General features: G+C 36.8%; 1 protein-coding gene across 11 annotated transcripts in view; it reads left to right on the top strand.

Moving 5' to 3' along the window:
• Positions 1 to 22,913, top strand: part of LOC127503612 (probable E3 ubiquitin-protein ligase HERC1) — a 75,796-nt gene extending 52,883 nt beyond the window's left edge. For 8 of the 11 annotated variants that reach the window (XM_051877629.1, XM_051877621.1, XM_051877623.1 and 5 more), the window contains 28 exons: positions 1,234 to 1,496; positions 2,767 to 2,894; positions 3,051 to 3,175; positions 4,303 to 4,518; positions 4,601 to 4,728; positions 5,321 to 5,520; positions 6,134 to 6,248; positions 6,463 to 6,594; positions 6,680 to 6,781; positions 6,903 to 7,076; positions 8,892 to 9,197; positions 9,547 to 9,612; positions 10,585 to 10,710; positions 10,806 to 10,944; positions 12,047 to 12,228; positions 12,310 to 12,465; positions 12,565 to 12,687; positions 13,268 to 13,370; positions 13,512 to 13,681; positions 13,794 to 13,932; positions 14,414 to 14,580; positions 14,844 to 15,013; positions 16,287 to 16,452; positions 16,545 to 16,621; positions 17,483 to 17,735; positions 17,827 to 17,979; positions 19,212 to 19,517; positions 21,339 to 22,913. In XM_051877629.1, the coding sequence (XP_051733589.1) occupies positions 1,234 to 1,496; positions 2,767 to 2,894; positions 3,051 to 3,175; positions 4,303 to 4,518; positions 4,601 to 4,728; positions 5,321 to 5,520; positions 6,134 to 6,248; positions 6,463 to 6,594; positions 6,680 to 6,781; positions 6,903 to 7,076; positions 8,892 to 9,197; positions 9,547 to 9,612; positions 10,585 to 10,710; positions 10,806 to 10,944; positions 12,047 to 12,228; positions 12,310 to 12,465; positions 12,565 to 12,687; positions 13,268 to 13,370; positions 13,512 to 13,681; positions 13,794 to 13,932; positions 14,414 to 14,580; positions 14,844 to 15,013; positions 16,287 to 16,452; positions 16,545 to 16,621; positions 17,483 to 17,735; positions 17,827 to 17,979; positions 19,212 to 19,517; positions 21,339 to 21,524 (4,571 nt within the window). In that variant the 3' untranslated portion in view covers positions 21,525 to 22,913. Of the gene's footprint in view, positions 1 to 1,233; positions 1,497 to 2,766; positions 2,895 to 3,050; positions 3,176 to 4,302; positions 4,519 to 4,600; positions 4,729 to 5,320; positions 5,521 to 6,133; positions 6,249 to 6,462; positions 6,595 to 6,679; positions 6,782 to 6,902; positions 7,077 to 8,891; positions 9,198 to 9,287; positions 9,345 to 9,546; positions 9,613 to 10,584; positions 10,711 to 10,805; positions 10,945 to 12,046; positions 12,229 to 12,309; positions 12,466 to 12,564; positions 12,688 to 13,267; positions 13,371 to 13,511; positions 13,682 to 13,793; positions 13,933 to 14,413; positions 14,581 to 14,843; positions 15,014 to 16,286; positions 16,453 to 16,544; positions 16,622 to 17,482; positions 17,736 to 17,826; positions 17,980 to 19,211; positions 19,518 to 21,338 lie in introns of those variants that run through there. The other 3 variants (XM_051877622.1, XM_051877632.1, XM_051877630.1) reach the window with 2 other exon arrangements.
• Positions 22,914 to 23,273: the final 360 nt, after the last annotated feature.

Genomic DNA, 23,273 nt, shown 5'->3' on the forward strand with positions numbered 1-23,273 from the left:
TAGAATTCTAAACGGGTACATATATTTTATTAGGGCTGGGACAATAAATCGATTCTCGACACAATAAATGCCATTCTGTTGTTGAAAACTAAGCTCAGAATCGATTCCAGAGAGAATCGCGATATATTCGGAAAATATCAGAATCGATCCAGTCATTGTATCGCGAATCGAGAATCAATTTATTTCCCCAGCCCTGTATTTTATGATTTTAATTTTTTTATATATATATTTTATTTTATGATTATTATTATTATTATTATTATTTTTTTTTTTTTTATTATTTTTTTTTTTTTTGTATTTCATGTTTCATAAACGTTTTGTTTAGTTTAGACCAAGGATTCCCAAACTTTATTGTCAGCCAAACCCTTTGGACCTAAAATGATTAATCGAACAATTGACATTTTAAGTTATTATTTCACTAATTTAACACCACATTTGCATATTTATGGTCATTTGATGGTGGTAAATGGCCACATGTCATGCACAGAAAATTATAGTAAAATATAAAATATGAATACACTTATTAATACATTTATTTTAATAAATTATATATTTTTTATTAAGTAATTTAATTTAATTATTTTTAATTATTTATTTTAATTTTACATTTTGATTATTACATTTTAATTATTATTTTGTCAGGGAAATACTGCAATTTTTATGTATTTTAATTTTATACTTTTATTACATTTTAAGTTAAAATTTCAGTAATTTAATAAAACATTCACACACTTTTCATAAGTCCCACTGTCATGGAAATCCTGCAAGTATCAGGATATTTAAAAAAAAATTCATTTATTTTCATTTTAAATTTTTCTATTATTTAATTAATTATTCAGGTTTTTTTTTTTTTTTTTTTTTTTTTTTGATGTTTTATGAACTACTTAAACTGTTTATTGAAGTATCAGGGATATTTAACATTATGAATGGAAAAGTCATAAGTACTAAAGTAAAGTTCTATAGTAAATTTAAGTATTTTATTTCTAAAATATGTCATTGGTTAGAAAGTGTTCCTTGAGAATGCAGTCTTTACAAAAATAAATAAATAAACAAATAAATTAATTTCCAGTAATCATGAATGACTGGAAAACTCATGAACAGTGGTCCAAAGTTTTGGGAACCCTGCTGGTTTTGATTCTAATGACTCACTTATCTACCCATATATCAATTATAAATGCCAATAAATGGTTTGCTATTAATTTATCCTTATTAATGCCACATGTCATTGGACAGAAGGCGGAAGCCCTCCACCCTCAGGTCTGCCTCTCTCTCAAGCGGGGGTGCGGGTCGGACCACTGGAGCTGGCTAATGCACTCGCTGCCTGTGCCTTGTCGGCCAGGCTGACCAGCAGACATCGTCAGTGGGCGGCACAACAGCTGGTCCAGGCCCTGGCAGTTTCTGAGAAAGATAACACCGGCAGACCCCAGACATACAGTGACATGGCTGGAGATCTGCGCAAGTGCCCCATAAGGAAGCTGGAAGGACATCAGAACAGGGTAAAGAGGACGTAGATACAACACTTAAAGAAACATGCTAGATGTCTAAATGTACTGTATGGATTTAACTATATATTTGGGGTCAATAAGGTTTTTCTTAAAGAAATACTACTTTTATTCAGCAAAGATGTATTAAATTGATCAAAATACTTTTATAATGTTACTAAAGATTACTAAATCATATAAAATCATATATATATTTAATTGATAAATAAGTGTGACATTTTTTTTTACGTTTTATTAAGTGTTAACAATGAGATTATGTGGGTTTTATAATCAATTAACACTGCTTTTGTCATTTTTTACAAGATGGACAAAATTTGTCACCAAAAGTCATTCGGTTTAACCAAAATTTCAGTTTTACCAAATGACACTTTTGGTTATACCAAATGACAATATTTTCAAACAATGCTAACAGACTGATAGCTAGCTAGCTAGCTAGCTAGTCAGCTTGCTAGCTAGCTAACAAAAGGACAATCAAACATTTTATATTTAGTACAAGTTTTTAAAATAAAAAATAAAAACATTTTCCATGTTTTATATCAGTTGTACCGAATGACCTGATGTTTCGGGAGATGCGTATGAGCAAGTGAAAACATGAATTTTTCAAATGGTTAAAAGAGAGTTAGTTACTTTGCTTCATGACCATGTGGTCCTTTGCAGGTGTCTGAATGATGTCACATCCTGTCACATGATATTGACCGCATGACTTGATCCAAAATGGTCCCTTTATATCGGTTACTCCGAATGACATCAATGAAATTCATTTTTCCGGACATTCTTTCTCAGAACAAAGCAACGACTTCTACACATAATTTTAATACCATTTTGCACTATGTTGATATATGATGTTATAAAATCATGCCAGAATAAAAAATATATACATTTATTACAATTTAAGATATTTTAATCACAAATTAAATGGCTGTATTGGCCTTTGGACAGTTAAACCGAATGGCCTTTTGACACTTCAAAATCTTTAAAATACCTTTATACAGTATGTAGGAAAATATAATTAAAACCTTTTGGATTCATTAAAAGAGATCAAGTTGTACTACCTTACATACTTTGGATGTCATATCTTTGTTTTTTATTATTATTAAGGCCTTTGGACAAAAAAAATGACCCGTCACGTCATTGACCTCTATATACATTTATATATAAAGAGCTATTCTTATATATTCTAAATATTAAAAGAGCTATTCTTACTGTGAACTTTGTCCAGGGCATCACAGAATGTCTTGACTCTAATTGGCTGTTGTGTTTGTAGGTGAGCAGCTGCAGCTGGAATGCAGAACAAGGTCTGCTGGCCACCGGCTCACAGGACGGAACGGTTCGACTGTGGGCCATAACGCCAAACACAACAGAGCTGCAGCACACACACACCTGCAGCGTCAGGTGAGACAGGCTCCTTGCTTTTCATCTCTTTGATTAGAATAGGGAGAAATCCAAATGTTTCATAGGTCTGATGGGAAATTATTTTTCTGTAGAATGAGCTAGAAATGGATGCTTTGGGCTCTGACAGCTCTGTGTTTGTGTGTGTCTTCCCTGCAGTGAGGATGCTCAAAGCTCAGATGGGTCGATGGGATCTCATCTGCTGTCTGCCGTATTGTGGAGCGCAGGGGGAACTCTACTGGCCGCCTTCCAGAACAAACTCATCAACATCTGGACTGTCAACGGTCAGATCAGCATCCCACTGTCACATATCCACACACACAGTTACAGCGCTACTGCTGCCAAGTCTTATGTGTAATCCAACAGGTATAATGTACTTTATAGTTGATTGTAAGAGTATGAATGCAAAATTATCTCTATTCCTGGTCTTATTGTGCACAATACATCAGTGTATGTTATTCCAAAGAAAAAAAAATGTTATCCATAATCTAGCATCAAATTAACTTTCTTTGACTAGTATTATTTAAATACCATTATAGTATTTATTAATATTTTGAATTATTTAATTTTTAATTAAGTTTTTGTTTTAGTAACTTTAGTACTTCAAACTTATTTTAGTTATTTGCCAAGACAATATTTCTAATTGCCTTTTAAGCTTAAGTCAGGGTTATTGTAGTTAGCAAAAAATTAAAGTCAAAACCATAAAAAACATTTCTGTAACTTTAATAAAATGAACGATAACGGAAATAAATTAAAATATACAAAAGCTTAAACTTATTTTATTTTAGCTAGTTGCCAAGGCAACATTTATGTTTTTTTTAGTTCAACTTTATATACTAAAATAACTAAAATTAAAACTGAAATAAAAATTAATAAAAACTATATAGACATAAAAAAAAAAAAATAATAATAGTAATAAAATGTCAAAAACATACAACACAATTACTAAAACATTAACTGAAATTAAAATGAAACTGGAAATAAAAAATATAAACTAACAAAATATTAGTATACATTTTTCATCTAATATTTATTTTTTATTTTATTTCAACTGTATTTTTAATACTTTTTTTAGGTTTACTTTTGGGTCACAATAACCACACTGGATGTAACTGAATGTGGGTGGGGGAAAATATTTATTAAATATTTATTTAAACAAATAATATTAAAATTAAAATATGAATTAACAGTTTTTTGACTTTTTTTTTTTTTTTGGCCAAAAAAGTGATACTATGAAGATGCTAGAGTGATGGGGGTAGTTGCTATGCAGTTGCTAGAGTCTTCTATGGGATGTTTTTCACTCATTTTATTATCTCTATTAATGATGCTTGTCTTGACTAATAATCTTCATCTGAATATGTCCTGGACAAATTGGTTATAGTACAAACACCTTTTATTTGGTTTTCTGTAGGTACTCAGGCACACATAGAGGCTCAGTCGTCCTGGGTTACGGCGCTTTCGTGGGTACAGACCTCCACTCCGTTCCTCAGTCAGGAAGCCTGTAGTCAGGTCAGCCCTCCTGAGAGTCTACTGGTGGGCCGGCTGGATGGCTCCCTCTGCTGGCTGGAGGTCACAGAGCACTTGAGGGTGGAGAAAACAGAGCTCACTCACTGCCACAGGAAAGAAGGTTGGTGGCATAAAAAAGTGCTGAAGATCTTTTAATTTGATTTATTCTGTGGTGAATGAACTGTCCTTTTCCTTCTGTTCAGCACCTCAGTGTCTGGCCTGGTACAGTGTTGATAAACCCTTTGCTGTGGGATATCCTGATGGCAAAATTCTCCTTGCAACAGCAGAGAGCTATGAAACTGACCCACCCATTCTGCTAACAGCATTTCCTGTGAGTAAGAAGTCATCAAAACACACAAGCTGTGTCCAAAATTACATAATGTCTGATTAGGTACTACGTTTAAATAGGGCTGTGATGGTGGCAATTTTTTACCACCGACTGTTATGCAGAAACTATGCTTTTAATGTGATTCAAACTAATGTGATTTCTGAAGGATCATGTGACACTGAAGACTGGAGTAATGATGCTGAAAATTCAGCTTTGCATCACAGGAATAAATTACATTTTAAAATATATTAAATTAGAAAACGGTTTTAAATCGTAGTAATATTTCACAATTTCACAACTTTCAAAAACATTAAAGAATCTTTTGAACCATAGTTTATTTCATCACAAAAATAAATGTTATTCATTAAATAAAATTCTACAAATTCTACACTTTTTTTTTTTTTTTTTTAAATAAACCATTCAAATGAACTGATTTAATAAAAACATTAAATGTCTCAACTCTACACAGCTTAGACAGTTTTGGGATACACTGTGTGAAACCCAACACACACACTTTTACAACACATACCCAAACCCATATTTTTTGAGAGTGACACGCTTTTTTTTTTTTTTTTTTTCTCTTGCTTTTTTTCAGGAGAGTGTGAGTGCACTCAGGTGGGACCCTACAGGACATCTGCTGTTGTCTGTTGGCCGCTCCGAGGTGGTGAAGATCTGGGGTCGTGCCAGCGGCGCGTGGGTCACCCTCCACTCTCTGTTCCACACGGGCATCGTCAACACGGCCGAGTGGTGCCCTCTGCCTGGGAGAGGGGCGGAGCCTCGTCTTATGATGGCAGTGTGAGTGTGGCATGTGTTTATTAATCATTAAAGCAAGCATATATGTTCAGAAGTAGTGCACAATAACATATTCCCATCCATTTCAATATTTTTCAACTTGCTAGTGGTGTTGCGAAAGGGAACCAACGTTACAGTTACAACGTTACGATTAAACGTTACAGTTTACAATAAAAATGATACATGCATGGATGAATTGTTTATACTAAGATCTATAACATGCATTTTGAAAATGGATAGGTAGGGCAAATTTTACTTCATGCCGACTTTAAGGTCCAAAAGCACAACCTAATGGTCTTAGAGAAGGTGGAAAATAGAGGAAAAGGTGTCAAATTAAATTACGACAGCTTTGGTGCATGAAACGTGGACTAACATTATAAGTGGATTTAAAAAGTGCTACAAAAGTGTATAATGTGGCACTTTTATTATTTCGTCACACCATTTACTTGAAGAATGGGTAACAAATATCTCAGAGGAGCTTTTTGAGAGCTTTAAATCAGTACTTCATGAAGTATTTTTAGGATATATAGACATTTAGCTGTCATGGTACTCAAGGATGCACAGGTGTATAATCTATCATCTAAGTGTTCAGATTTTCCTTTCTTCATTTCGTCAGTGGATGTCAAAATGGCCTCCTGTATGTGTGGACGCTTCCTCAAGGGGGCACTAATGTTTCAGTGCCCAACTTTCTCACCCTATCTACCACCCAAGACAAGAGCAGTGCCATCAAGGTCAGAATTATATATTTATCTTTCTTTTTTTTTTTTTCTTTTTTTTTTGTGGGGAGATAATTTACCTGGAGTAAATTAAGTTTTCTTATTTATTACCTGTTTAATCTCACCTTTTAATTCACTTTCACTCTGTTAGATTGACTCTGTCGCTAATAGAGTTTTTTGGAGTTTGTTAGCACAGTTTAAGGAAGCTGTGTGTGTTTGTTTGTTTCAGCGGGGTAATGCTAAATGTGTGTTCCGACTGAGTGGACACATTACCGCGGTAAAGACGCTGTCATTTTGCCCCAGTGGACTTGCCCTGGTGTCTGGAGGAATCGGAGGGGTGCTCAACATCTGGTCTCTCAGGGTGAGTCAGACGCTTCTTATTGGTATGTCTTTTATTAGCTTTACAAAACTCATGTTTTTGTAATCACTCCACCCCTCTGTTCTAGGATGGTTCAGTCCTGCAGACTGTGGTTACAGGGATGGGCTCTGTGGTTTGTACCACCTGGATACCACACATAGGGGTGACTGCTTGTTCTGGAAGATCAAAGGTACCAAATACGTTTTGAACATTTATTTCAGAAATTCAATTAACATTTAATAAAAAAAAAAATAAAAAAAAATGTGCAAGTAATGTTTAATCCTTGTACCCATCTTTTTCTCCCATCTCAGGATGTTTTGCTCGTTCGCTGTACTCCAGACTGGATCTCTCAGAATCACGTTCTGGCCTCCTGCCGTTCAGTTCTACGCAGTCAGGGCATTCTGGGATTGAATCGTGCTCCCTGCATGGCTGTCTTTCTTGAGCGCCTTCCCACACTGCTTCAGGAGCAGTACGGCTATGAGAAGGTACATACACTTTCTCATCAAAACTGAAAATTCAAAATTCACTACACGTATTGTCCATTTAATGAGGTATATTTTGCTCTCTTTGTGTTATGGCTGATAACTGATAAATTGCTGATATTACGTATAAATCTTTGGTACTTTGTGGAGAAAATTGAATATTGGCAATTTACTATTTGATTTTGTATTTATGCAAAATACAAATTAAAATTCATATCAGCCAATAAATGTCCAATATTCTTGATAAATAAAATAAAATAAATGCTGACAATGAACAACTTACTTACAAGATATTTACAAAATATAGTCACATACAAAATAAAAAAAATGCCTGAAAATGACAAAGAAAAACACTTGGAAATGGAAAGAAAAGAAAATGTCAATAGTTATGATGATACTAGACAAGATACATAGGTTTTATATGCAAATGAGTCAAGTTCCAGAAGTTGCGTTGTGAGAATTGTTTTGTAGCTTTCTGATACTCTAATGTAGATTTAAGCATTTTATCTTTAATGTGCTTAAGTATGGTAGCTCTACCTGTGAGCTGACACTGCGTTACATTTGTTTTTGTCCATTAAATTAATTTGCAGGGCCTTTATGGGTAGATTTAGGTCATAAAATATGCTCGTAAAACAGGGAAATCTGTAATCATATTTGTGCTTTGTGTTAAAATGAGATGACACAGCAACACTAAACTCTTGAAGTTTTCTAGAACACTATAGAAATGACATAACTATTCAATATATTATAATAACTGACACATACATATTTGCCTTAACTCTGACCCAGTCTGAATCTGAGTTTCTGCTGAGGCTGTTTGTTCTGCTAGCAAATTGACTCTTTGCCCAGTTTCACTTAACAGCCTCTATTAACAGCTCATTATTGTCCTTGGTTAAACTGCAGTCCTGTGAGGAGAGACCAGAGTCACTCAGTTCACACTGCAGCTTCTGCTCTGATAAATGAACCGCAGCTCAATATCACCTCAGTGCCACCTATTTTTGCTTCATTGGAGCTTTTTAAACAGCCCAAGTACATTAAATATTCCTCTTTATGTCATTAAAGTTATGTTGAATGAAGACATCACAGATAGATTAGATATTCAAAAACAGCTCTGTAAAAACCATCAAAGAAACTTTCCATGAAGCTTTTAGTTTATACACTTTCAGTCAAAAAGTTAGGAATGTTCATGTCTCTTATGTTCAAAAATACTGTTTTGATCAAAAAGTACAGTAAAAACAGTAATATTATGACATGTTATTACAATTTAAAACCACTATTTTATTCAAAATAAAAAAAAATATATACAAGAATAAAAGTAGGCCTATTTTTTTTTTTTAAGAAATTAATACTTTTATTCAGCAAGAACACATTAAATTGATGAAATATTACACTAAAGACGATGATGTTACAAAAGAATTCTATTTCAAATAAATGCTGTTCTTTTAAACAATAATTAATAATTGAGCACCAGTAAAAATTGAGCACAAAATCAGCATATTAGAATGATTTTTAAAGGATCATGAACGATCAAACTATGTAATGATGCTGAAAATTCAGCTTTGCCATCGCAGGAATAAAATATATTTTAAAATATATTAAAATAGATAACAGTTATTTTAAATTATAATAATATTTCACAATTCTATTCTATTTTTGATCAAATAAATGCAGCCTGGGTGAGCATAAGAGACTTCTTTCAAAAACTTAATTATTCCAAACTTTTAACAGGTTGTGTATGTGATGCATTATAAAGGTATTCTCAGTACATTATAGATATTATATCACATCATATTCCTTCATGTGTGTCTTGCTCCTCAGAGTCATGTGATGGCAGGCGATCAGTTGACCCACAGCGCATTTCTTCAGAGTCTGGCCACACTGGCCGTGGGTCTCTTTTTGGATCAGTTACTGTGCCGTCAACCCAGACCTCCTCACCACAGCGGGACAGGGCCGGATCAGGATGGGGCCCCTGGATCCTTCTGCCCCTCAGAGTGGAACTGGCTTTCCACATATTCAACCACAGTAAAGAGCGCAGAGGCGTTTGCTCGTGGCACGCCCTTCCCAGAAGCCTTCATCGCACCTGAGTTCCATCATTCTGGAGCAACGGAGTTCACCAAACCTCTGGTAAGAAGCAAAATGAAGATGATCCTTGTCAAATCTGTAATTTAGCTAAATTGGATATTTAAAGGAACAATATTTTATACTGTTTTGCAGCAAAAACAGTCATAAATTACTTATTTATGACCATTTTTGACCATTACACTGACCCTTGGAATATTAAAGGTACACTATGTAACTTTTTTTGTTCAAAATTTATATGATGAGCGAGTACAAAGCTATAAAATAATTTTCAATCACTTCCTTAAGTTCATTCAATACCTTTAAAAACAGACTCTTGTACTTTTGTACATATTTCCTCTTAAAGGTTATTTTGATATGAGAATGTATGCAGTGTCTTTTGTTCTCTTTATAGGACAACAGTAAATGGAGCTTCATGATGGATGAACAACTAATGTCCTGGGCGACCAGCAGACCTGAAGTAAGTCTGTGTGTTCCTGAACGTGTGTGAGGTTTAGCAGATATGTGAAAGCGTGCGTTAAGACATCCGGATCTTCCTTGATCTTCCTCATTCGTCTCTGTCAGTATAGTCTTTGTGTTCAGCATTGTTCTTTCAGGCAGTTTTTTATCGCTCTTCACGTGTTTTTATTCATTCATCTTTTATAAATTACCTCACACAAGCGCTACCAGCTAACTGCACACACAACCTGGCTGTCTCTACATAAAACTCCTTTCGTCCTCATTTAAAGCATATCTCTGTGCATTTTTTATCTTTACAGCTTGCTGAATTGGCTATTTAATGGACATGGTCTTATTTCGCATCAGTACATTGAGATTGAAAGAATAATGCTTTTGTAATTTGTTGTGTATAAAGAAAATTGTTGTGATTTAAAAAAGTGCCCCTATTATGCTTGTTCTGATATTACTTTTCATTTAGTGTGTAATATAGCTGTTTGTAAAGGTAAAAGGTCTGCAAGGTTTCAGAGATCAAAGTGCACGACAAATGGATTTTTGGATTGGATATTTTCTCCCAAAAGAAAAAAACAATTTGGACCCGCCCTCAAACACTGTAGTTGTTGCTGAGACCTGGAAGAGCTTGGTTCATGTCGTCAAAATGTAGAGAAGACACATTTCGTTTCCGACACGCACTGTAAGCGGGGTACACCAATCACAACAGACTGGGCCATCTGACCAATCAAAGCAGAATAGGCTTTCGAAAAGGAAGGGTTTTGAGAGACCGAATCCTTTATCAAACTGTTTCAGAGGCTTTGAGAAATGTGAGGTGATGCTTCAGTATATATTATGAGAAAATTAAACTGTTTTTTGACCTTGGATACATGTAAACCTATTGCAGGAGTCCTTCAAAACGAAATTAGGAACCTTTAAAATAGCATAATAGGGGCAGTGTAAACATCTTATTTTAATGTAATAAAATTCTGTTTGTGTTTTACAGGACTGGCAGCAGGGTGGTAAAAGTGAGGTGTACCTGTGGGGTAACGGACGTCATGGGCAGCTGGCGGATGCTGGAACCAGCGCATCGGTGCCCACCCTTGCGCCCTCCCTCTCTCAGACTCAGCAGGTAGAGTGCCAAAATAAAATGCATGCAAAAGTTGGCATGTTCATTTAGAGAAAGAGTTATCCTCTCCATTTATGTCTGATGTGTGTTTCTTTTAGGTTGTGTGTGGTCAGAACTGCACATTCCTGGTTCAGGCTAATGGTACAGTTCTGGCTGTAGGGGAGGGCAGTTATGGGCGACTCGGACAGGGTAACTCAGATGATCTCTACACCCCAACTATCATCTCAGCTTTACAGGGTAATGTAAACAGTATATATATATGTATATAAATGGTTAGTTCCTGTCCTTGATTCTGATTGGTCAATAGCTGTGTTTTATTCATGATAAAACACGGTTATGACCGCTTCACCCATCGGTTCTGTGTATCACTACACAACACCCTTAGCAACCACTCTTAGCAATGTAAACTGTTTGTTCTCAATTGATATTGTTCATTGAAGCTTACTGTATTACGTAGAAGAGTATTGTGAGAAAGAGATCGAGTGAGCGAGTTTATTACCTGCATTCAGATTTAGCATTTTCCTTCAGGTCAGTCCTATGTTCATAATAAAAAATCTGTTTAAATGTCCGATGTATTGTCTTGTCCTTTTAACAGTTAAGGGGTTTTTCCATGACTGACAACGCTAGTCAAAGCATTTGCGTCTTGTTCCGTGTTCACAACAATTCAGTCTTTTCAATGTAAAAGTCTTCGCTACTGACTGATACAATCATGAATGACAGTCTTTGCCGCCATCTAATGGTGTAATAATGTAACTTCTGTTGCTGTTCACGGTCAGGGACTATTTTTTCCGGCGGAAGGAAGGCTTTTAGTGAAACTTTACTTTATGAAAGTTGCATTGATACATATTTTTGGCTTTAATATTTGTATTGTGTGGTAACCGTTTTATAAAAGCAGTAAGGTACACGAGGCTAGTGCTGTATTGTGAATAAGTCACGATTCAGCCGTGACTTATTCACGATACAGCACAGCCTCTCGTACCTTATTGCTTACACATGTATGTATGTATGTATGTATGTGTGTGTGTGTGTGTGTGTATGTGTGTATATATATATATATATATATATATATATATATATATATATATATATATATATATATATATATATATATATATATATATATATATATATATATATATGCCTAGTTCTGTCATGAAACTCTAGATGGCACAGGCTGATGGGTCCTTAATGCAAAGCTGATGATACTTGCAGCATTAACTATGGGCACAAGCTGATTGGTTCATGTCGCATCTGCAGCCAATGAGCTTGCTGCTCACAACATTTAAATAGCTGGTTAGCAACAAATGTATATAAATATATATATTTTTTTCCCTAATAGGTTACGTAGTGACACAGCTAGTGACCTCATACGGGTCAGACGGACACTCACTGGCTCTCACCGAGACTGGAGAGGTGTTCAGTTGGGGTGATGGGGATTATGGGAAACTCGGCCACGGGAACAGTGAACGGCAAAGACGACCCAAACAGATCGAGGCTCTGCAGGGAGAGGAAGTTGTGCAGGTATAGAAAATTACTGTCCAAAATAATCACTAAAACCATCACATGATCAGCTTTCATTTGAACATCCTTTCCCCTCCTCAGCTGGCGTGTGGGTTCAAACACTCAGCTGTCGTCACAGCAGATGGAAAACTCTTCACCTTTGGTAGTGGAGATTCTGGACGCTTGGGTCAGAGATCAACTTCGAACAAGATGGTCCCGGAGAGGGTTACAGCACTAGATGGATGCCACATTGGACAGGTGCTACTTTGCCTTGTTTTGACTTTGATGTTAATGTGCACGTATATGACCTTTGCCCAATGCTTGATGAGTGTAGATGACCTTTCCTCTCGTGTTTAGGTGTCATGTGGTATCAATCATACTTTGGTCCTGTCATCAGACGGCCTGACCGTTTGGGCCTTCGGAGACGGCGATTATGGTAAACTGGGTATCGGGCCATGCACAGTGAAGTGCTACCCACAGGTACCGTCCTACTGATCTTCTCACTGGCTAAAATACCTTTCAAAAGTTTGGGTTTGGTAAGATTTTTCAAAAAAAAGTCCAAAGCTGCATTTATTTGATCAAAAATGCAGTGAAAACAGTAACATTGTGAAATATTATTACAATTTTTAAAATAACTGTTTTCTATTTTAATATATTTTGTAATGTAATTTATTCCTGTGACGGTAAAGCTGAATTTTCAGCATCATTACTCCAGTCTTCAGTGCCACATGATCCTTCAGAAATCATTCTAATATGCTGATTTGCTGCTGATCATCAATGTTGAAAATGGTTGTGCCACTTAATATTTTTGTGGAAACCGTGATATAATTTTGTCAGGATTCTTTGATGCATAGACTGTTAAAAAAAAAAAAAAAACAGCATTTATTTGAAGTAGAAATCTTTTAAATGCCCTTACGGTCATTTTTGATCAATTTAATGCATCCTTACCAAATAAAAATATTAAATTCTTAAAAGAAAATCTACTTACCCCAAACTTTTGAACAGTAGTGTATGTGTTTTGTCCATTGGCTGATTGTCCTGTGTTTCTATTATTTGACAGAAAGTGGAGGCTCTTTGCAATAAAGGCGTCAAAAAGGTTGGATGTGGAACGCATTTCTCAGTGGTTCTGGCCAAAGATGGGCACGTCTACACATTCGGCCAAGGTAGACCCTCAAGGAATCATCATCCAAATGTGTTTGTGTGTAAATGTGGCATTTTTTTAAATGAGATGTCTGAACATAAAGCTGACTGCGTGTTTTTCAAAATGATGTTGAGACAGCCCTGATGTGTATATGTTTTCACAGAGCGTCTGATAGGCCTGCCAGACGCCATGCTGAAGAATCACAACCGTCCACAGATCATTCCTGCTTTGGAGGGCGTGTTTATTGAGGACATTGCTGTGGGTTGCGAGCACATCCTTGCTTTATCCAACACTGGAGACGTGTACGCATGGGGCTGCAACTGTGAGGCCCAGGTAAAGTCAGCTGAAATAGTGCACTGACCCTTTACCATCATGTGCAGTGATGTTTTCTATAGATCTGGGTGAATATTTAGTTGAGCTTATGTCCTCTATGTGTGCACTGCAGCTGGGTCTGGGCCATTCCAATCCTGTCAAAGAGCCCACTATGGTTACAGCTCTACAGGGCAAGAACATCAGGCAGATCTCTGCTGGACGCTGTCATACCTCGGCCTGGACCACACCAGCTCTGTCAACCAGAGCTTCAGGTACACACCATAGGCTTGGAAACAAATACTTGTGGGTTGGTTTGGAACCTCATAAGTTAACTTTTTGAATTGCTCCTCATGGGAAGCAGCTACGTTAACGTTCACTCATATGCACCACAAAACTAGCACCTTTTGGTTCTATGAGGAAAAAAATTCAATAATTAAAAAAAAAAAAAAAAAAAGAGGTTTTCAGGCCTGGAAGCATCATGAAAATCAACAAAATCCTAAAAAAAAAAAAAGTCAGAAATTTCAGTAGTAAATATACAAACATTTGGGGTCAGTAATTTTATATATATATGGAAATATACACAATTCAGATATGCAAAATTTTTCTGCTGAATCCTGGCATAATTCAGCTTCACATCTCCTCAGTCTTTGACATTATCAGTGAACCGCACTGTTCTAGGATCAGTTCCTCAGCAGTTAGATGTGAGATTTGTTTTTGCATCTCAACAACTCAACAACTCTATGTATTTTGCAGGTTGTTCAGGGATACAGCTCGGTTTGCCCCAGTCCGTGCCCCCGCAGTATAACGCCCTTAAAGACTGCAGCCCTGAAGTGCTAAACACCCGTCTCAGAGTGCTGTACCACTTCTCTGATCTTATGTACAAGTCCTGGAGGCTTCTGAACCTCGACCCTCGCAGTCAGGTACGCATAATCAATAATAAAACATAAACACACATTCATGTCAATCACTGCATTGTGTGCTGATGTTTCACTGGAAAGAAACTGTACTCTGACTCCCTGCCAAGAACCTTTCATCATTTTCTAAGCTCAGCTGAATTTGTGTCCAGTGTGAAAGTGTTCCTTGTTACGGTTCCTGTTTTTTACCTCCAGAGTAATAGGTCTCTGTCGCTCAATATCCAAGCAGGAGTTTTGTCTGACTGTGTCACTCTCTGGCTGGTTTCCAGGTGAATGCTTCCCGCTACAGCTCAGGTACCGCTGCCATCGTACAAGGCCAACTCCGAGGCCTCCTGTCCCCGAAAGTCAACACCCTTCCTCTTGTTCGCACTATCGGCAGAACCATGACCCAAGGAAAGACCTACGGCCCTCAGATTACAGTCAAACGGATCTCCACCAGGTGCGAGAATGAGAAGAGCATCACAAATTGGACGCGAGGCTATATCTCTGCAAAGCTTTAGCGTATTTAGACCAAACTTGGTACATGTCATCACAAGCATGACCTGAGGCTACATGCTGCGTTTCGGCACAGCCCTACCTACTGGTCCGGAGATAGCAAATATGGCTATTTTTGCTTTTGTCCAAACCATTCAGAAGTTATAAGTCGAATGAGTTGAATGATATCCGATTTTAACATATCGGCGTCGGCCATTTTGCATTTTGTAGCAAAATGCTGTATAATTTGAACACATTAGTGTATCATTACGAAACTCGGTATGGGTCATCAGCACGATGCCCTAAAGGAGCCTGAAAAGTTTAGAGACAGCACCACCTAGTGGTGAAATGAAATATTCATATGCTCATAACTATTTATGTGGTTGACTTATTTTCATGGGAGTCATCTCCTTGAATCCTTGCCGAGTCCAACGATATCTAACATGCTAGGTTCTGCCTTGCGATTTAGCGTTAAAACAACGTTTGCGAATATCTTCAAAACCGTTTGTCCGATCGAGACAAAACCACCATAGGAAATTTGAAAATGTAGGTTGTTGGCTATACATTAATGCCCAAATGTCAAAATTTTGATAGTAATTGGCAAAAAAAAATGCAATCAAAGCCGTGCATGGGTCATTTTTATGTTCTCATACATATACACATCTATAACTATTTTCACCAAATTGGACACTTATTTATGGGCACACTCTAAGGACACATGAAAAAAAGTGGTGGGATTGCGCCTGTTGGTAGCACTATAACTGAACAAAATATGAAATTGCCACTAACTACAATAAAAAATATGAAATAAAATGCTATATTTTACTGGTCATTTTACTTCTTGCTTGCTTCTTTGTGCTTGGCCCCTTAATGGCTTATATATATATATATATATATATATATATATTTATATATATATAATTATATAATATATTATTATATTATAATAGAAAAATATATTATATAATTATATAATTACATAAAAGTCATGTAAATTAGTCTTATAACTCCATGGCATTTTTATAATGTTAAATTCATTAATAAATTCTTATCCTTTAGTCAAAAAAATAATAAAATTCATGGGGCCTTTAAATATTCTTGTGGACAGTAGGGAACCTTGGAGTCAAAGGTTAAGAACCACTGAATTAGAGGAACACAAGAAGTGTAGAGAATGTATAGATGGATATTTAATAGTGTTTGTGTTTTGAGCTACAGATTTGGTTTTTCTAAATTCACAGGGGACGCTCTAGCAAGCCCATTTTCGTGCAGATCGCCAAGCAGGTGGTGAACCTGAACCCTACTGAGCTACGTCTGCCCTCCAGAGCATGGAAGGTGAAGTTGGTTGGAGAGGGGGCGGATGATGCCGGGGGCGTGTTTGACGACACCATCACTGAGATGTGCCAGGTAACTCCAACTCTTTCTTCCTCTGTGGGTCACACACGCTAAAGGGGGTCACTTTTCATTCATGCATTCAAAACCGAATTCTCTTTTCCCAGGAGTTGCAGTCTGGTGTGGTTGACCTCCTTATTCACACTCCGAACAGCACTGCAGATGTTGGTAGTAACACGGACCGGTACGTTGTAGACACTGAGATGTGTAAGCAGAATGTAATTGAGTGCTGCAGTGATGACGTTTTTTTGTAGGCCAACCACCCGAAAGTTAGAATCACCCTGGTTCCCTTGACATAGGATTTTTCCATTGGCTTTTGGATTAATGTAGAAAATAAGCTCTGTGACCAAAAAAAAAAGTTTATGATTCTTACATGTTTTGTTCATCATGATAATCTTCTCAAATGAACACAACTAGCCTACAGTTGACCGCTGTAAAAAGTTAAATGGAGAGTCTATTTACACGCCTGTCTCATTGGCAAAGGCTGTTTACACTAACTCTTCCCACCAATGTCTGGTTGGGCCACACAACATTAAAAAAGATGCGTGCCACTCAACGTCTGCAGTGGCGTAGGCTGTAGGGATTGTGGCTCGTAGAAGTAGCTTTTGACTCGATCGACCCGAGTTCGAATCCGCCATTTGCCAATTTCCCTCTTCTCCCTTTTCCCATCACATATCAGATCGGAATAGCATTTATTTTCTATAAAAAAATGCAAAAAATATTTGAAAAGTGGAAATAAGATGTAAACAAGTAAAACTTAAAATACATCAGTAAGACACCCTTGTGATTTTTTTTTTTTTTTTTTTTCGTATGTCGTAGAATAAAATGTGAAAATATCTTGAGCTTGTGTTCACCACAGACCTTATTTTAGGCATTTAACCAAAAACCCATTCAAAAAACCCAGGATGCTGGAACCGGAAGTGCTAAAATGCTAACTTGTTTCTCGGTTTTGGCCTACAAAAATATGTCATCCCTGCAGCACTCTATTGGCTCAAAAAAAAAAAAAAACTGCTAACCTGACTGCTAACCTCCATTGTCTGGACAGGTTCCTGCTGAACCCAGCAGCAGTCTCGGATGATCACATGGTGCAGTTTCGCTTCTTGGGGATCCTAATGGCGGTGGCCATTCGAACTAAAAAGCCCTTGGATCTGCACCTGGCACCATGGGTGTGGAAACAAATGTGCTGCATTCCTCTGGGAGCCGCCGACCTGGAGGAGGTGGACCTGCTCACGTACCGCTCCCTTCAGGGCATCTTGCATCTGGACAACAGCGTGATCAATGAAGAGAACTTCACAGTGGTAAGCCATACAGCCCTGAGAGACTAGCAGAGATCAGCCATTCAGACATCAAACACTTTCTCACTCTCTGCTCTTTTTTCTGGATTTGTAGATGATCCCTCTGGACTCGTTTGTGGCTCACAGTGCTGATGGCACATTGGTTCCAGTGATTCCTGGTGGGCATAACCTCCCCCTGACATTCTCCAACAGGAACGATTATGTGGAGAGAGCCTTGTACTACAGACTTCATGAGATGGACAGACAGGTATCTGCCTCTCCTTTGGACACTTTGAAATTACAGAATTGGATTATATTCGCTGAATTTTTCAATTGAAGCCACAATTAACCCGAAAAATGGAAATTCTGCCATTATTGTTCCAAATTCATTATTGTTTTTCAAATTCAATCCAAATTTTTTTTACTTCCATGAGACACAATAGGAGGTTTTAGAAGAATTGTTTACGCATGATTTGCATACAGCCAGCTTTAGACGCCCCATGATGATAATTAAATAATTTTCATTAAAACATAATGTTGAAAAAGTGGCATGATTAAAAAATTGATTAAAATAATCAGATAATAGTATGTTGGGAATTCACTAGGGCTGAACCATTTGTGGAGGGAAAAAATAAGTGATTTTTTTTTTTTTTTTTTTTGGATACATTTTTAAAAAACATTTTTAAATGTGATTTTAAAGGTTTGTAGGGCTGGACAATTTGGCCAAAAAAAAATAAAAATAAAAAATTATAATAATTTTTAAAAAATCATATTGTGATATTTGAATTTTTTAATAATTAATAATACTAATAATGTGATTGTATTATTATTTGCTATTATTAAATATAAATATTAAATAATAAATATATTACTGCTGTAATACTTTTTCATTGTAAGATACATTTAGTATTTAATAAAAAATAATAATTTAATTTACAGTACAACTGTAAAATTACAATACTAATATTTTGTTTTTATAACATTGAACCATCAAGATTTTATTTTGGTGTAAAACTGCAGGGTGCCATTATGGATTTATAAACACTTCTCATTACAAATGTTATGAAATAATATAATGACATTTTATTTAGTCAAAATGCACACTAGCTTTACAATGATTGTCGATGGAGAAACATTATTAGTCTTTTCATAATGGTGTAGTATTTTTATTGTACAAAAGTGTGCATACACCTGTGAATCATCATTATTTTGTCCTTTTCCTGGAAATGTCTACATTTTTGAGTGCACTTTTCTGCTAAAAGGGAATTTGTCAATATTTGGAGTATATTAGCATATAGATAATCTTCAAGCTAACAGACATGAACTAAAAGCCACAAAAACTCAAAGAATGACTCTCTCTGTGTGTAGAGTTAAATGAGAACAACTAACTCCCCATCAAGCAGTGTTAGTGGCTTTGCAGTATGTAATAATGCCAATAAACTGATCTTGCATGGTAACAGAGCGTAAGCAATGGTAATGCAGCAATCTGTGTTTATATAGGTGGCAGCAGTGAGGGAGGGCATGTCCTCCATCATCCCTGTCCCGTTGCTCTCCCTGCTCACGGCTCGTCAGCTGGAACAGCTGGTGTGCGGCCTGCCCGAGGTCTCTGTGGAGATGCTGAAGAAGGTGGTACGATACCGTGACGTTACTGACAGCCACCAACTCATTGGTTGGCTGTGGCAGAGCCTCGAGGAATTCACCAATGAAGAGAGAGTCCTGTTCCTGCGCTTTGTGTCCGGACGCTCCAGACTGCCATCCAACCCGGCTGACATCACACAAAAGTTTCAGATCATCAAAGTTGATCGGGTAAGGCCACTGTTAGGTATACAGTATTATAATTAAATATTATTTTATTTAAATATTTTGTTCAAATATATACAGTTTGGGTTCAGTAAGATTGTTTGAAATAAGTGTCTTATGCATGCGTTTATTGATTTGGATCTATTTTAATATCATTTTAAAATGATTAATTAATTGATTCCTGAGATAGAAAAGATGAATTTTTTAAGCATCATTACTCCAGTCTTCAGTGTCACATGATCCTTCAGTAATCACAGCGTGCTGATATATAGCCATAATGCACGGCTACGAGTGTGATATTGCATTTCTACAACAGTTCGACGGCACGAGTGTGTAAATAAATAAGAAATAACAACGGAGTGTCTTTAAAACCCTCTTTTGTGCAGAACTACTTCCTTCCACCACGGATTCAAATCTCAAGTTGACAGTTTGACCAAGCCTCAGTTACTAAAATATCACTTTAGAACTAGTAACGAAGGAATGTTGAGACCCTCTATTGAAACTCATTGTATTTTGTGCAGTATTATTGAGAGAGAGAGAGAGAGAGAGAGAGAGATCGCCTGAGCGAGCATTACCTGTGTCTGATATAACATTCATTCTTCAGGTCGATGTCCATAATATTATATCCATTATAAAAATCTGTTTAAATGTCCGCTGAGGAAAGCGATCTTTGCATTTGTACTTTTTACAGTTAAGGGAATTTTCCCTAACAGCGCAAAAACAACGTCCTTTTAAAAGTCCCTTTCAATTATAAAGTCTCTTGCAACTGACTCATTCACTTGTAAAGTTTGCCACCATTTAATGCCGTATTAATGTAACTTTCACTCAATCCATATTACGCTCTAATAGACCCTTGCTTTCTCAATATCAAATACAACATATTATTTATATAAAATAATATTTATTGAACAACAATATTTAAATGAACAACAATAGCCATTATAAATGACAATAGGAGTTAAACACAATTGTACAATTCAGTCAAATGTACAAAAGCAGTGCTCTACAGGACGTAAGTTAAATATTGCCTTAATATTATTAAATTTAACGTAGCCCAGTTCGATTTGCTCTGGAACAAATAATAGATTAATAAGACCAAAGATTGCCTGTTTTATGTACCAAAAATGAATTATATCTCATGTTTAACCACTATAAGAGACAGCGGCGAATCCCCGAAGCACTGGCTGAGATGAAGCTGTTCTCAGCGGGTACACGAGCACTGAACAGCCGCTGACGGCCTGGAGCTCGCATCTCCGAAAACGTCTAAACAAATTGTAAAATAGGCGCTATGATTAAATATGAGTCACAAATTTTAGGTCTAAACAACTACATTCTCACCTTAAAACTACAGTTCGTGGTACAACAAGTGTAGTATTTGTAAAAAAAAATATGGTGGATTTGCTCGGCCGCCATGACAGTCACTTCAAGTGGAGTGATACAAACGGTGAAAAGGTAGGAGTGCTGTTATCAGTAGAATATTGTACTGCTCTCAGCCAATGAGATTGGAGAACCAGAAAGAACTGTTGTATAAATATATATAAGGAATTACATTTTTTAATTGATTTATTTTTATTTATATTATTATTATTATTATTAATGTTTGTTTATATGAAAAGGTTGTCAGTAGATTTGGTAACTAAAATGAAGTTACTGAAAGGTTTAAAGTTATTAACCACTGATAATATTGGCAGATATCGCCAGATTAATCAGCTTGGCTCAGTCTGGAAGGCGTAGTCAGCATACTGTATGTACTTGCCATGCCTAATAGTAGTGTGTGCATTAAGATGAAGCCCAAGTCTTTACTTTCTCTTTATGTTCTTTCAACAGCCTATGAACGGCCTTCCTACGGCCCAGACGTGCTTCTTTCAGCTCCGCCTTCCTCCCTACACAAGCCAGGCCATATTAGCCGAGCGCCTACGCTACTCCATTCACAACTGCCCCTCCATAGACATGGACAACTACATGCTGTCACGCAACACTGACCCAGCGGACGGCTCTGACACAGAATACTGAGGCGGTGCTCGCAAAAACAGACGCTGTCATGCTACAAAGCACAAAAAACACAACAAAATAACAATATCATAAATGCCTCCGGCTGTACTTCTTCCTCATACATGCAATACAATTCTCAGTCATAAAGCCTCATGTACGTACTCTTTGCAGTACCCAGAATGCACTGCAAACGCCAGTTCTTCCACCAGGTCAAAGGGAGAATATTTAAGCAATTCATTTAGTTATTTATTCATTTTTGTATCATATTCGTGTCTCTGAATGTTGCAGGAAACTTCCTAAAAACGAATTTCTAAAAAATATTACACTAACACCATTACAAGCGCTGTGCCTGGAATGGTCGCGAGGTTTCTCTTGGCGTTAGCGACAAAAACTGGGGTCGGTTTGTGGGTGAGCACTTGGCAGCTAGCTTCCTGTCCCAGTTTATGCCAAAGGCTTTTAAACTACTGTACTGTACTATACATGATACCTTCTGACTCAGTGAGGGGGAAAAAAGTACTGTTAGTCTGGGAAACGAGCCTCAGAGCAATCGTCGTTTGGGGCGCTGGGGTGTTTGTGTGGAGCTAGCTTGTATCTTAAATGAATGTATACTTGCAAATGCCATGCACGTGTGCACTCAACCCTACTTTTATTTGCCAAATACTGTACTGATGCTGTACATTAAATAGGGTTTAATGAATTTTAGCCTTTTTTTGCAACTGTGAAACAGCGTGTGGAGACATTTGGTGATTTCTGTGTTCGTCTGTGCATTGTCACAGAGCAAGAGTGCTGGTTATGTTACGCTATGCTGATTGATCATCAGTGTTATGTGTTTTGGGGCTTGTGTGCCTCAGTGCTGGATGTAAAACATGTTTTGACTGTTTTTATTCATATGGTGAACATGCGTTTGACAGAGGAGATTCCCTCCTACTTCTGTATGTGGTGGTTTACTGTATTGCTAAATTATTATTATTTGTTTTTTCCCCCGAAAATATTTATCTGAGTGAGCTTTTTGTGTTGGAAAAGAGAAGAATGAGGGCTGTTGCGTTGTTTTGCACTTTAGACCTGTATGCATTGCGCTTTAGCATAAGAGGAAAATCTTAATCACTACAATATTTACAGATTTCAAACTCCTTTATCTAGAGATTCTCTTATCCTGAGTCACTACTGATATAAAGCTCTTGGCTGAATTGTTTTTATTGAAGTATCCAGAACTAACTTGAACAACGAAAGATTTCTTTAAGGCTGATTCATTAGGCTATGATATGGTGGCATTTTACGATGCTTAAATTTCAGATTAAGCCATAAAACAGGAATGATTCAAAAAGTCTCCTTAAACTGGATGATATCTTCTGACGATGGCCTCTCAGATGGAAGATGCACTGTACTGTAAATTAAATTTTGTGTACAGACTTTTGTGTCAGCTTGGTAAATCATTTTAATTTGGTTGTAAATGTTTTCTTTTTGATTATGCACAGGCTAGTTTTTGTTTATGTCTGCCATGATTTTCTGTTTATATTCCAGATGTTCTGTTGCAATCTTTGTCTCTCATTTCCAAAGACAAGACAAGGGGAAAAAAGCCTGCGTTTCCTCTCTAAATCAATCTACTCATCCGAAGGATTGGATGCATGTGAAGTGTGTGTGTGTGTGTGTGTATACATATACATATACATATACATATACATACACACATATAGTATATATACAGGGCCTAAAACTAACTTGTATTCACACCAGCCAATGGCCGGTGACTTAAGAAAATTTACCGGCCAA

Source organism: Ctenopharyngodon idella, chromosome 21 (assembly GCF_019924925.1).
Source record: "Ctenopharyngodon idella isolate HZGC_01 chromosome 21, HZGC01, whole genome shotgun sequence".
NCBI classification, from domain to species: domain Eukaryota; kingdom Metazoa; phylum Chordata; class Actinopteri; order Cypriniformes; family Xenocyprididae; genus Ctenopharyngodon; species Ctenopharyngodon idella.